Source organism: Python bivittatus, unplaced genomic scaffold (genome assembly GCF_059951505.1).
Source record: "Python bivittatus isolate LINGU-HERP-01145 unplaced genomic scaffold, Pbiv_v1 ctg000610_np1212, whole genome shotgun sequence".
Taxonomy (NCBI): Eukaryota; Metazoa; Chordata; class Lepidosauria; order Squamata; family Pythonidae; genus Python; species Python bivittatus.
Window position 1 is genome coordinate 39,725,960 of NW_028277088.1, and position 12,621 is coordinate 39,738,580.

General features: G+C 34.7%; 1 protein-coding gene across 4 annotated transcripts in view; it reads left to right on the forward strand.

Annotated features, from left to right (window-relative positions):
• Nucleotides 1-12,621, forward strand: part of RBMS3 (RNA binding motif single stranded interacting protein 3) — a 609,805-nt gene that overhangs the window by 287,709 nt on the left and 309,475 nt on the right. For all 4 annotated transcript variants that reach the window (XM_088150839.1, XM_088150837.1, XM_088150836.1 and 1 more), the window contains one exon: nt 573-664. In XM_088150839.1, coding sequence (XP_088006965.1) covers nt 573-664 — 92 coding nt within the window. The remainder of the gene's footprint in view (nt 1-572; nt 665-12,621) is intronic.

The window sequence follows — 12,621 nt, forward strand, 5'->3', positions numbered from 1 at the left end:
AAGATTCCAAAATTAGGTTCAGTGTAATAATTCTCTATTGCATCATTCTGTTGAAATCCTTTGAAACCAGTTCCAGGATCAACAAAAATACAATTTCTGTAGCTGAGAAAAAAGGAACGAGTTGCTTGGTAGAATAACAATGTTTTGTAGAGCGATCATTGTTATCCCACAGGCATATTCATTAAGTAAACATAAAAGATAATAAGTATTCTGGAAGTGACCATTACCTTTTTAAAGGTCCTAAGTTCATTTTTGGCATGTCCAGTTACAAGGATCAAGTGCCAGGGAATAGAGAGAGCTATCTGCTGAAGACTCCAGAAAATCACTGCCAGAGTAGACAATAAAGTTTGGCTCAGTGGTTTATTGGTCTGACCTAATATAGAACAGGTTCTGGTCTTACTCAGAATTTCAGCTGGTTGCTGTTGAAACTCATCCCAATATCTTGGAGTAGCCATTGGTGTTTGAACATGATTCAATTTGAAAATAATACATTGTTGATTGAAAAGATTTGGTAAAATAGTTTGTTCTTCATACATATTAATGAATGCTACTTTTTTTCCCCCTCTCAAAAGGTTACGGTTTTGTAGATTTTGATAGTCCAGCAGCCGCACAGAAAGCCGTAGCATCTCTTAAAGCAAATGGTGTGCAAGCTCAGATGGCTAAGGTAAGATTAATGTGTGAACTTTGCTTGATTATACTGCTTTATTGTGATATAAAGTGATATTACTGTGTAGTGAAAATTCAGATTAGTTTTGTCACTCTTTTCAGAATCAAAATGTCCAGTGATCTTGCCTTATCCACTGACACAATTTTTCTTTTCTCTTCTACTGATTTATTTACCAATTGATCATCACCAGTCTTTATGCATTTCTGAATGTGGGACACTACTCCCGTTTTTGCATCTAAATTTTACTTAGTGAAATACAGAAATATACCATGCAGTACCATTAGTGCAAAAGCTCTTTGTGCCTATCCAGATTTTCCTCGTGACCATTAACATGCTAAATATGACAGGTAATTATTGGACAAGAAGGAAAAAACTGCATATTTTGCAAGAAACATCTAGGTTGGAGATGAAACTATTTGGTCCCAAGACTTCAGAGTGTATGGAAGACTCTCTACTTCATGGATGATTGGTGCTGTAGGCAAATTGTTGCTTGAAATAAGTAGTGGTTTTAGCTATAATATGGTAGCCCAGATAAAAAAACATATATAGGACATAGGATAAGTGAGTACCCAAAAGTCATCAACTGTTGACAGCACTATGATATCCTTGATAGTATGCATTACAGACTTGTGTGCCTGGAGTTCATCCATTGTAACATAGAAAATGTTTGTGGTTGCATATAACAGTGAAGATTTAAATTGCCTGGTGTTTCTGCTTGCCCAGAAATTTGCTATCATGCAGCACTTATAGAAATCATTGCTATTTTCTTTTAAATGATCCAGTTCAAATGGCATTTCCTTGTGTGATAATGGGACCACAATCAAAAAAGAAAAATTGTGCACTAAATATTGTGCACTATGCTATGTAATATTTCTTAATAGTATGCATTTAATTGTCAAAAATGTTACTAAGGATTATTTTGACCTGTTTGCGCCCTTTGCATATATAAAACCAAGATGTAATGGATTTCAGTAACAATGTCTTAATTTATGTTACCATGTATGTGGCATAAAATAAGAATTAGATTTTTATATTTGGGGTTTGAAGTCCTTGTTAATAGAATAGATGTGCCTTTATTTGTTTGTGCAGAATATCCAAAAAGCCAGATTGTATTTCTAACCAAATGTTTAGTAGATTTTAAAAGTTCAAACATACAAGAAATAACCTTGGTGAAGAACTGAATTTTAATTCGTCTTAAAATGAATTTTAATTCATCTTAAAATCTGACTGTATCAGAGATAACATGATTAGACTATTCATATTGCACTGGTCCATTGTAACAGATTTTAAAACACCCTGATTTATTTGTTGGCTTGTTTGTTTAAAATAATTATTGTATACCTTCTGCAGCCTAATATTGTATGCTGTGGGGATGTAATATCACTACTGTAAAATAAATATAATTTTCTAGAACTAGCAACTGCTGCAGAAAAGCTACCAAGATGATATCTCATCAAAGCATTCAACAAGATGCCCATCAGAGTCCATTTTCTCTGAAATTTGATACCTTTTAATAAGTTTTCTTTGCTTGCAGTGTTTTTCTAAGCAAGGATTTTATTTTGTATTGTTTTGTTTCTTAGAATTTTTCACCGAAACAATAAAAACCCACCATTGAAGCTTTTCTGAGGATGCTTATGGAAATGAGCTGTTAGGTTGAATTAGCTGGAATGATTATGCCAACCAAGATTGGAATCTCAATGCAGAAAGCATGAAATATTGATGCAATTTAGAAGTCCCATAGTTTCTTCACCTGAGAATCTCACATTACATACTTCCAATATTAATTAAATCTCAAAAGGTCACTGTGAGCTAGGCTGCAGCAAGTATCTACATTTCAATAATAGGTCTGGAAAATGGTGAATGAAAAAGGATTAAAGTTAAGGTTGTACATGAATACAGATGGGTGTGACTGAATTAATGAATACTGGCAGTTCAGTCAATTCTGACTGAAACTAATAGGACAGAGGTGGGAATCTTTGTCTTTCAGGTGTTACTGAATTGCAACTGTCAATATCATTAAACTGTACCATCCATGAGGGAGGGCCAAAGGAGCAAGTGACACTGAATGCATCATGATATCATTATGCAAATGGCACAAGTATGCAATTCATGTTATATGTGAGTTGACATTATGATTTCAGCACCAGTTTGATGTCTTCTTGTCTTCTACTGGATCTATTTGAGTAGCTGAAAATTTATGGTAAATCTTCAGACCTCTGAAGAAGGTTCTGTTAGTCTACTGTTCTTTGTCTACCTCAAGTACTCTTTCTCTTTGCTATCAACTTCTATATCTGCTTAGATGTTTGTAAGTTACTATAGTAAAAAATTGCCTATTTTCTTCCTGATGAAATTTGTTGTTTTTTAAGATTCCAAGCTATGCTTAAATGGGCAATGTCGAAGTCACTGGAAAGGACAGAAATATGTCAGATAAAAACAAAGACTTTTTTAGAGAGTTATGACTAGATAGTTGCTCACAGCCAATCAATATTATATTCTTCACAAATGTTTGCAAGAGCTATGAATTTGGTGGGAATAGTCACATTTGAGGCTGCTAGAATTTTGCACTGCTTTTTATAAAATAATATCTCTGATACTACATGAACTTTATTAACTGATCTTTACGTTTGTCTCTGTGTTGATGGGTATATTGTTAGTGAAACTTGTAGTTTTGAGCTTTCATCCCCTGTCAGTGTTTAAATATTAAGTGGAGTTATATGTATATCTTTTTCTGAATAAGTTGTTTAAGTACATACTTGTCCCATTGATTTAAGTAATAGTTTCTTTTAATATTTCAAGTTGGAGATTATCACTTAATGCTTTTTAAAAGTTTCCTTGTATTATGCAAGACAGAAAATAATAAAGGCAAATTCTCAGTGCTCTTCTAAATAATATAGAATAATGCAGTATACAAAACTGCAAGAGATTTAGTCTTACACAAAGAGTAGAGAGTAGACTTAGAGTAGACTCATTGAAATCAGTGGGACTAATTAATCACATCAAATTGTCAATCTGAAACATATCTAAGTCAGCACCCAACAGAGTAGGTATGTATTAATTTATTTAATGAAACTTAATACTTTCCTTTTCCCTAAAACACTTAACACAAATAAATAAAACCACTGAAGTCTGGTAGAAAATAAATAAAACTATTGAAGTCAAATAGAAAACCAACCCAAAAACTGTAACACATTTAAAACTGAAGTGAAATTACATACTGTTAAAACCAGACATTGTCTGATACTGAGGTTAATAATGAAAGGAAGTGAATTTTGCAGTCTAAAAAGCTTCTTTGTATGGCCTCATGTAAAGACTTTGAAAATATTATATTTCTTTATTTCTTTTCAAGAAAGTAGGCTGTAATCAGGCAACATAAAAATGTGTGTGATAAAGGAAAAAAAATGCAGAAAAATCTAAACTTAGCATATTTTCAGATTTTAGGTATGAGTTTTCTCTAGATTAAGGTAGACTGGTGTAGTATATAGTGAACTATGTCCATTAAAAGGTTTTTGGGGATCTATTATTGAGAAAAACCTGATAAACTCTTATTCTATCATGAGATATATCTGGTTTAGTTCTTGACTGAACTGAAATATTTTATCTTTATCTGATTATGACAAATGACCAGTGTAATGGATCACAAACCAACTGACCGCCCAGAGTCGCTCTGTAGTGAGATGAGAGGTGACAAATTTGAAATATAAACAAACAAACTGCTCTGAAATGAAATCTAGCTCTAATGTATGGCTACATGTATGGGTTCAGGCAGGTACCACTTCAGGTAAGTCCCTGGTTGGGATGAGACCATGAAATCCTGAGCTACTCCTGTTTTCATTGCCAGAGCAATAAGGCTGAAATCTCTTAACACCATCAGTCCAGGACCATCAACCATTGGCCCAGAAATTATATCAAGAAACTCAGGCAGAGATACTGCTGGGTGTCAAAGTGTACTGTATAGTACACCAGCTTACCCCTAGAGTTCAATTTCAAATACAGGAAATCACATTCAGTTACTTGCAGAGCACGGCACATGGTCTTAACCAAGGTCTTCCAGAAGATCATTTCCACTTTTCCTCCATAGACTTGGAGTTACAGCAATTGATCCATTGGAAACCAAGTTGTTGGGCTTCAGTGAAATTATTTTCACAGCTAAGTGAGACCTTCACATATATTTTGGTGTCCTAAGCAGTATGCAAATTTTTCAGAATACTTTTGTAATGAAACTAATAACCTTCTAGGGAATTTGACAAGGAATTGTATGTTTGTTAGGAGACTGGTTGTTTTTCAGTTGTGCTGTAGAATATGCGCTGATTTTTTAAAAAATAGACCTGTTTACTCTTAAAAAAAAAGCAACCCTTTATGAAAAGTCCTATCAACCATTTTTCTTTATTAAATTGCAATGGATCATTTTACTTGTGTTGGGGATATACCCCTCCCCAAACCAAAAAAAAGGTATAATCAACTTCTGTAAAAGGGTTTCTCCCTCTGCTTTTTACTTCTGCTGCTGTTTTGCTTTCTATTCTGTTTTCCTCAGAAGCAGACCTAGGAGTTAAGCAGCTATTTATGATGAAACTTGAGTAAATCTAAAATGGATGCTTTTGCCTCCTATGCAAAGACTTCAAAGTCCAAAGACTTGGAAAGGTGGGAAGTCCTAATCTAATACTTTATCCTTATGTGATAAGTATGTATCCATGGCAATAAAATTTACATAATAATTTTTGCATAAAGTGCCAAGTTTAAGCTTGTATACAGAAGGCCTACTCTCAAATCAGTGGTGATTCAAATCAGAAGCTATTATATCATGAATTAGTATATATTTGTTTAGTCACATCAAAAAGATTTGGATGAGTCCAATAATTTAATTAGTTATGTAAGTGCCATATAATATCAGTGAATATAAAACCATTGTTTGCAGGAAATACACACATCCTTTTTAGTCTCCATCACTCATTCAAAAATCTTACCAAATAGTCATGGCCAATACTCTATGTAGAATCATTTGCACTGACTTCTTCATTTTAATGGTTAAAGTTAAATGGACATATCTCCTACAGCTCCCAAAAATAATAGTATTATCCAGTGCAAAAGAACACTTCCATTAAGTTAACTCTGAAGTTCACATAATCAACTGCAAATCAATTTTTTTTTAAGTTAGTGCATTAGTGCTTAATACTATTTCTACTATGTAGATATTATCTAACTGTTGATCATAGTAGCTGGTGTTCAAACTTATTTCATATGAATATCAAGTTATATAAAATGGATGAATAAATTTTTTTTACAATTTTCCATCTGCTCAAAGCAATATTATCTGGGACTGCAGTGTTAACCAACAATGAATCCTTAATTAATCAACAGTGATTTGTTTGAAATATTAGCGTAATGAACCTATAAAATACAACATATAACAATGTAAATATAACAAAGAAAATGTCTACAGACAGTGGGATAGTACATTCATTGAACTGTGCTGTAAGAAAGCAACATCAATTGATTGGTTATTTTTTAAAAATAAATTCTCTATTTTTATGAGCAATGTTGAAGATGCTGGCAGTTTGACAACATATAGAGGGTCACAGTTTTTCTACCCTTGTTGTAGTGTATAGTAGACAGGGATCAAAGCTATAATATATTAAAGCAGCCTTTTCCAACCCATTTTACCCTGGAAAACCCTTGAAATAATTTTCAGGTCTCAGGAAACCCTGTATAAAAATTATTACAGCTACACCTCATGGTACATTAGTGTAATCACCAAGCTGAGTTGTGATATATAAAAATTCCTATCACTGCTAGCATTACTTGGCACACAGTTAAAAAAATTATTTTTTTTTCCAATCATAATCTCTTGCGGAACCCCTAGTGTGGCTGCGTAAACACAGTGTGTGTCCAAAACCACATCTGCAAAAATGCATTACCATGCATTTTTCTTAGACAAAATACTTAGACAGTATTCCAGCAAGACAGATGTTTGCTGAGTGTAGTAAGGTATTTGGATAAGCCAGTGCACTTACTGGCGTGGTAGCATTAAGGTAGAATACCTATAAGAATTGTGGCAAAATTCTTACCTTAATTCCATCCTCCCCAAACCCTATTCAATATTTTGGCAAATTATACAAATATTTTAATTTTGCCTGCCAATTTTGGCTTGATTGTGCCCTTTTATATTCTTATAGTGGGCTTATTTTAGCTAGTTTTTGAGTTAGTGAGTTGATAAGGGTGCTGTGTGTTAGACCTTATTCTCTAAATACCATGCTTGCTGCTTTGAAAAAAACATGTTTTTTTAAAGCTGTTCTATCTCCTTAAAGTAATCATTCAGAATTTTTTTGCAAATACTTCAAATGAAAATGAGGAAGAATCCAGATGATTATGCTTCCTCAATCCCTTTATTTTGCCAGTATCACCAGGTACATATGAGTGATTAGCTCTGACAAGAACCCTTATAGGTCTGGACATTTTTTTTTCTTTTTAATTGAGGCAGCAAGAAATGTACAGCTTCACCAAAAGTATCCATTCAAGAACTCTTAACAGATTATTCCTGTGGGAAGGAAGCTTTTGACAATCTGGAAGGAATTGGCCTTAGATTATTCAATAGGAATAGTCCCATAAGGCAAGACTAAGAAGATGTGGTGGTAACCAAAACATACTGGTTCTTCACTGGTATTATCAGCATAGAATACAGTAGGCTGAAAGATGAACTGTAGTCTTTTTTTTTCTGGTTTGACTTTTCCCATCAATGGTTTTGTAGTCGTCCCGACTGACTTCTGTTTGACTTTTCCCCATCAGTGGTTTTGTAGTTGTCCCAATTGCTTCACTGCCCTAAGCTGTCTAATTAAGTAAGCCCCATTATGAACTATTTTTATTTAGAGAGATGAATGATCATATCCATTGCCTAAGCAATCCACAGACTCATCACTGAGTCACTTCCAAAAGACAAGTTAGCCACATAATAGTTTCTGGAACACTAAGCAATTTCCCGTTCTAAGCATAGCAAATAGTTGTGGTTATCTATGAAACTACTATTATTACTAGATGTTTATTCCACCTTTTATTCCTACATACATGGAAACTGAAGGTGGCCAACATACCTAATACTCCTTCTTCCTCCTATTTTCCCGACAACAACAACAACCCTGTGAGGTGAGTTGGGCTGAGAGAGAGTGACTGGGCCAAAGTCACCCAACCGGTTCTCATGACTAAGGAAGGTCTATAACTCACAGTCTCCTGGTTTCTAGGCCAGCACCTTAACCAGTACACCAAACTGGCTCTCTTTTGTGCAAAAGCTTGGCTAAGACTGACTTTTAATATATGCTGTGAATATTAATCCCCCTAATTCTTAAAATTCCTGCTTTTTCTTACAAAAAGTTCTTCCATTAGTTAAGTTTTTAAAGGCAGAGTTTTCTGAGTCTTTCTGTAACACAGAATTTAATTTTTTGTCTTACCAGCTCATGTTACCTGTCTGGAATTGCACATTACAGGATCTATATTTCCCACCACTTATTACAACTTGCTTGATAATTTGATTCTCTGGCAACAAGAATAATGTGTCCCCCAGAACTTAATTCTATCCTTTTGATAAACTTTTTTATTTTATTGTATTTTTCAACCACAACCCAGACCAACATCAGATTTCACATCCCACATTATAGTGGACTGAGATTTGGCAAAATAATAATGCATATAGTTAATTCTGAGTGGTTTTAATTAAACCTACACGTGTAGCTAAATATCACTGCATGATAAATGATGTGGCAATTTTAGAGATAAACACAAACCAATAGTAGTGAAAAGTAGCGTGATGGGGATCTAGAGCACATTGCAGTAGGGAAGTTTCTAAACTGAAGAATAAATTCACTTGTTTGTGAGTTCTTTGTTTTTGTTTTACTCACTGAAAATTATATGCTTAATGAATTAAGAGTTGATTATTGAGCAAGTTCTGTTCCAGTTAAAGGAGAAAGGAATATAGTTGATAACAGTGAAGAGGTGCTAGGTTTGGGGAATTTTATAGGCTAATAAATGCCTATAAACCTGGTTATTTGGTGCATACTTGTTCACCTCTTGATAACTACAGTGTCATATCACAGAGGAAACAATTTACAGAAGTTAGTTTTTATGTCATATAATTATTTTCAGTTAAGGCAGATGATATGTTTCACTAAGATTTATCAGTTGCTATATATTTATTGTTTTATTTATACAGATACCTATATGTCTTCAAAAGATTAAGGGTGGTCTGCAATACAACAAAAATGAAAGCAATCATAATACTGTAACCAACATAGAATAAGGTCTATCTGGATTTTCTTCTGTATAATAAAGTAATTATGTGTTTGTGTATGTGTGGGTGCATATACTTTCTTCCTATGGACTAATCATGTGTATAAGTGGGGGAGGGAGTACATATGTGTATAGCTTGTGTATAAGTGGGGGGGAGTATATATGTGTTGTACTGAAAAGGACAGGGTAGGGTACATACAATCTAACCAGGAGGGCTTAGAAGGACTTGTGAAGCCACTACACAACTGCCTTTCTTGTGGAGATATGCTGGGAATTTTTTTCTTTGCAGTCCTAGGTGGATCTGGCCCATTTTGAACTTGTTCTTTGTCTTGCTGGCTTCCCTCCATGACATCAAATTTGGTTCCATTCTGTTTAGTTTTCAGAGAGTTATCCTGTTGATAGACAGACAGGCAGATGGGAGTCCCAAGTCCCTTTACATAATTTCTTTCCAACATTCTGTTAGGTTGGAAAAAATAAAATTTGTGATGGCAGATTCCCAGGAATGTACTCTCAATGCTTCAAATATATCAGTCTGTCCCCAAAACTTCAAATATACCCCACCTGCTTTCCACTGAAGTAAAGTATCCTGGATGATGGCATTCTGGGTAGAATTTTAACAAAAACATTTCACAGTGCTACCTTTTGTTTCAGATCCCAATTGTGCATTCCTGCTTCATAATTAATCGTCTTCACTTTGGTGTTGTCTCTGTACACCTTATAACTATTGTGTTTCATTCACTGAAGACACCACTGAGTAGATGGATGAATAGGAAATAAATAAGCATGAAATCTTATGCACATAGTGAAGCCTAGTGAACATAGTGGAACTTACTTAGCTGTAAATATGCCCAGAACAGAGCTGTAAATCACTTAATTGGTTGACTGTAAGAAGAGTTCTGCTAAAATAATGAAAGGTCTGTGTAGCTGAGCTTTTCTTACAGATTCCTATGAGATTATTCTGAAAGGTGTGAATACAATTACTGCTCATTGTTGTTTGACCTCTGCGTCTGATACTATGGCATATGCTGTCTCTGAACGTAGAGGTTTCATCTGACTGTTCAGACTACATCATCCTCCAGTAAAGTGTAAATGTTACATATTCCTCTTCTTTATACCTGTGTACACACTCTGAAACAGTTGGCATCTGTATCAGTCTACAGTGTTCCAATAAACTATATTGTACGATAATATATCAATCTACAGTGTGCCAACAGCCTCTTTTATAAGACTAATTTTTAAAAAAGTGCTTGGCTAACTTTAGTAGCCTTAGCTGTCTTGGTCCATTTCTTAATTAAGCATAAGCAAGGGAAAGAATGGGAAAGGAAATCCTTAACAATTCATTCAAGCTGAACAGAAAGATCATAGGGACATCTCTTCCGGAGTGTCTGCTGGGTATTTAAAAATGTAACTATTCTAATATGAAGAGTGATTGAGGTTGAGTGTGAAGAAGATCAAGCGGGTAAATAAGATCAATACCTTAATTATTCTTGAGATTTTGCTGTAAGAAAAAAAAATCAGGGTTCTGTATATTTGGTTATTTGCTGAGCTTTAGGCTTAACATAGATAATTCTCTTCTTTTTGATATCCTCATGATTCATTTCATTCATTTTTGAATAAATAACACATTGACTTTTTTGAAGTAGAACTCAACATCTGAACCTTTATATCATTTCACAAGTACATTCATTAATAGGGCACCGCTTTCTCTATCTGAACTTGTTCTAAGTGGTCTTTGAACTGCTCACTATGAAATGCAGTGGTATATTCTTATCTAAAGCATCACTTGGGAAAAACTAAGCTATCTTCTAAATTGATGCACTTTCCTTTCTCAGTCCATCATCTGAGAATGTTTTCATTAAACTAATTGCTATTGAAGGTTTTAGCCCTAAAGGCCATAATAAAGGTTTGATTATGTTGATGACGTATTAGGTATTCTTTAAAAAAAGAAAAAAATCAGTAGCTCGTAAAGGAAAATACTTATTAAGATGGAGATAATTGCAGATATTTGACCAAGTATTGAGAGCCACTGACCATGACTGTAACGTTGATCATTGCTGTTTTTGGAGAGTTTCTGTGGCCCTCTTTTAAGATTATGAAAAGTCTTAATTTACTGGTCACATTCAGGGGAATCCCGGCCTAATAATCACTCTCCACCTATAGAAGATAAGCATATATAGCAGAGACTTTGTCTGGAATTTCTCTGTGTAATTAGAAATAATGATATGCATGGATTCATGTAGAGAGCCTCTAAAGAAGCTTGCTTACTAGACAAAGACACAAAACAGGTGAAGACTACCACACTCCCTCCTTTTTCTTGAAGGTGAATAAAAGAAGGCTTCCATTTTGTGGTGATTTACCCAAGAGACAGTGGTATCCATGATAGTGGAACTCCAAAAGAGAAAGACACCGCCTATTAAGAATACATTTGCTCATGAGTAATTTGTCAAATTCTTTTGGTAAATGAAATTTTATTCTGAATTTGAGTTTGTGCTGTTTTTGTTTATGTTTGGGGCTTAGTGATTTTATATACCCAGGAACCAGCATTATAAGTAGCTGAAATTGTCAATTTTAGATTCTCTCAGTTTTTCATTTTTGTTTTCATTAATAGTTTCTCCAGTGCTCATTTTATAACTTCAGTTTGTCCCATTTAAGATTTTTTTTAAAAATTGCATTACAATTTGTATATATTCTCTCTTCCTTAAAAATATACATTTCTGGCTTCTGGTGAGGACCTATGTGGGTTAGATGTCTCTGCAAGCATCTCCATGAGTGGGGACAGCACTGTGCTGAAATCAGCGGCTAGGCAGCAGGTTCTGGTTGATGAAATTCTCTCCGGCAAAGGAGATATTGGGGGATCACCCACTTGCACTCTGGATAGCTGCTCCTCATGAGGAGACCACAGGAATTGAGTTTCTTGTCAATTGTGAGTTGAGCAGCTTGGGAGCTGAGGGAATAACAATGTACCCAAATCTGCTATATAGCCTTTATGGACATATGACTGAAAATAGTAAATTGAAAATAGTAAAATTAATCAGACAAATAGACCGGACCTTCTTGGGAATGCTGATGGTTTATTATTAAGGAGAGTAGATAATTGGTGGATTTTACAAAATAAGAAGAAAAGAGTAATATGAGCCAGACTTGTGACTGTAACTATGGAGTGCTAATTGGGACTAAAATGTTAAAGACGGAGAAAAGCAAAACGGGGGGTGGAGGGGAGGAGAAGCCTGCCTTTTACTTTCACCTTAGTAATTGACATACTTTCACTTTCCCATGATGGCAACTGTGGAATCAAAATGCTGGACTCAAGCAAACAATCAAGGCTCACTGCAGTGTTTATTATATAAACAGTATGTACTGGATGGAACCCCACCAAAAAGGATAGTGAGAGACCCCCCTGCAAGCAAAAAGAGATGCACTAATATTTATACATTTCAGAGGAAGGGAAAAATGATGCAGACATATATATGAATATGATGATACAGGCATACATAAGTAATAGGTCTCGGGTTACTTCCTGCCCTTCTACTATCTGCTATTTTGAAAGAAAGCAATTGTTTTAGTGAGAAGAAACAGATCAAAAGGAGGAACGCAATTCAGGGTGCCCAATGCCAGGAAAAAGACATCCTAGATTCCAGGACTCCCATGGAAATATTGTGATAAAAGTTAAAACAAGTTGGTAT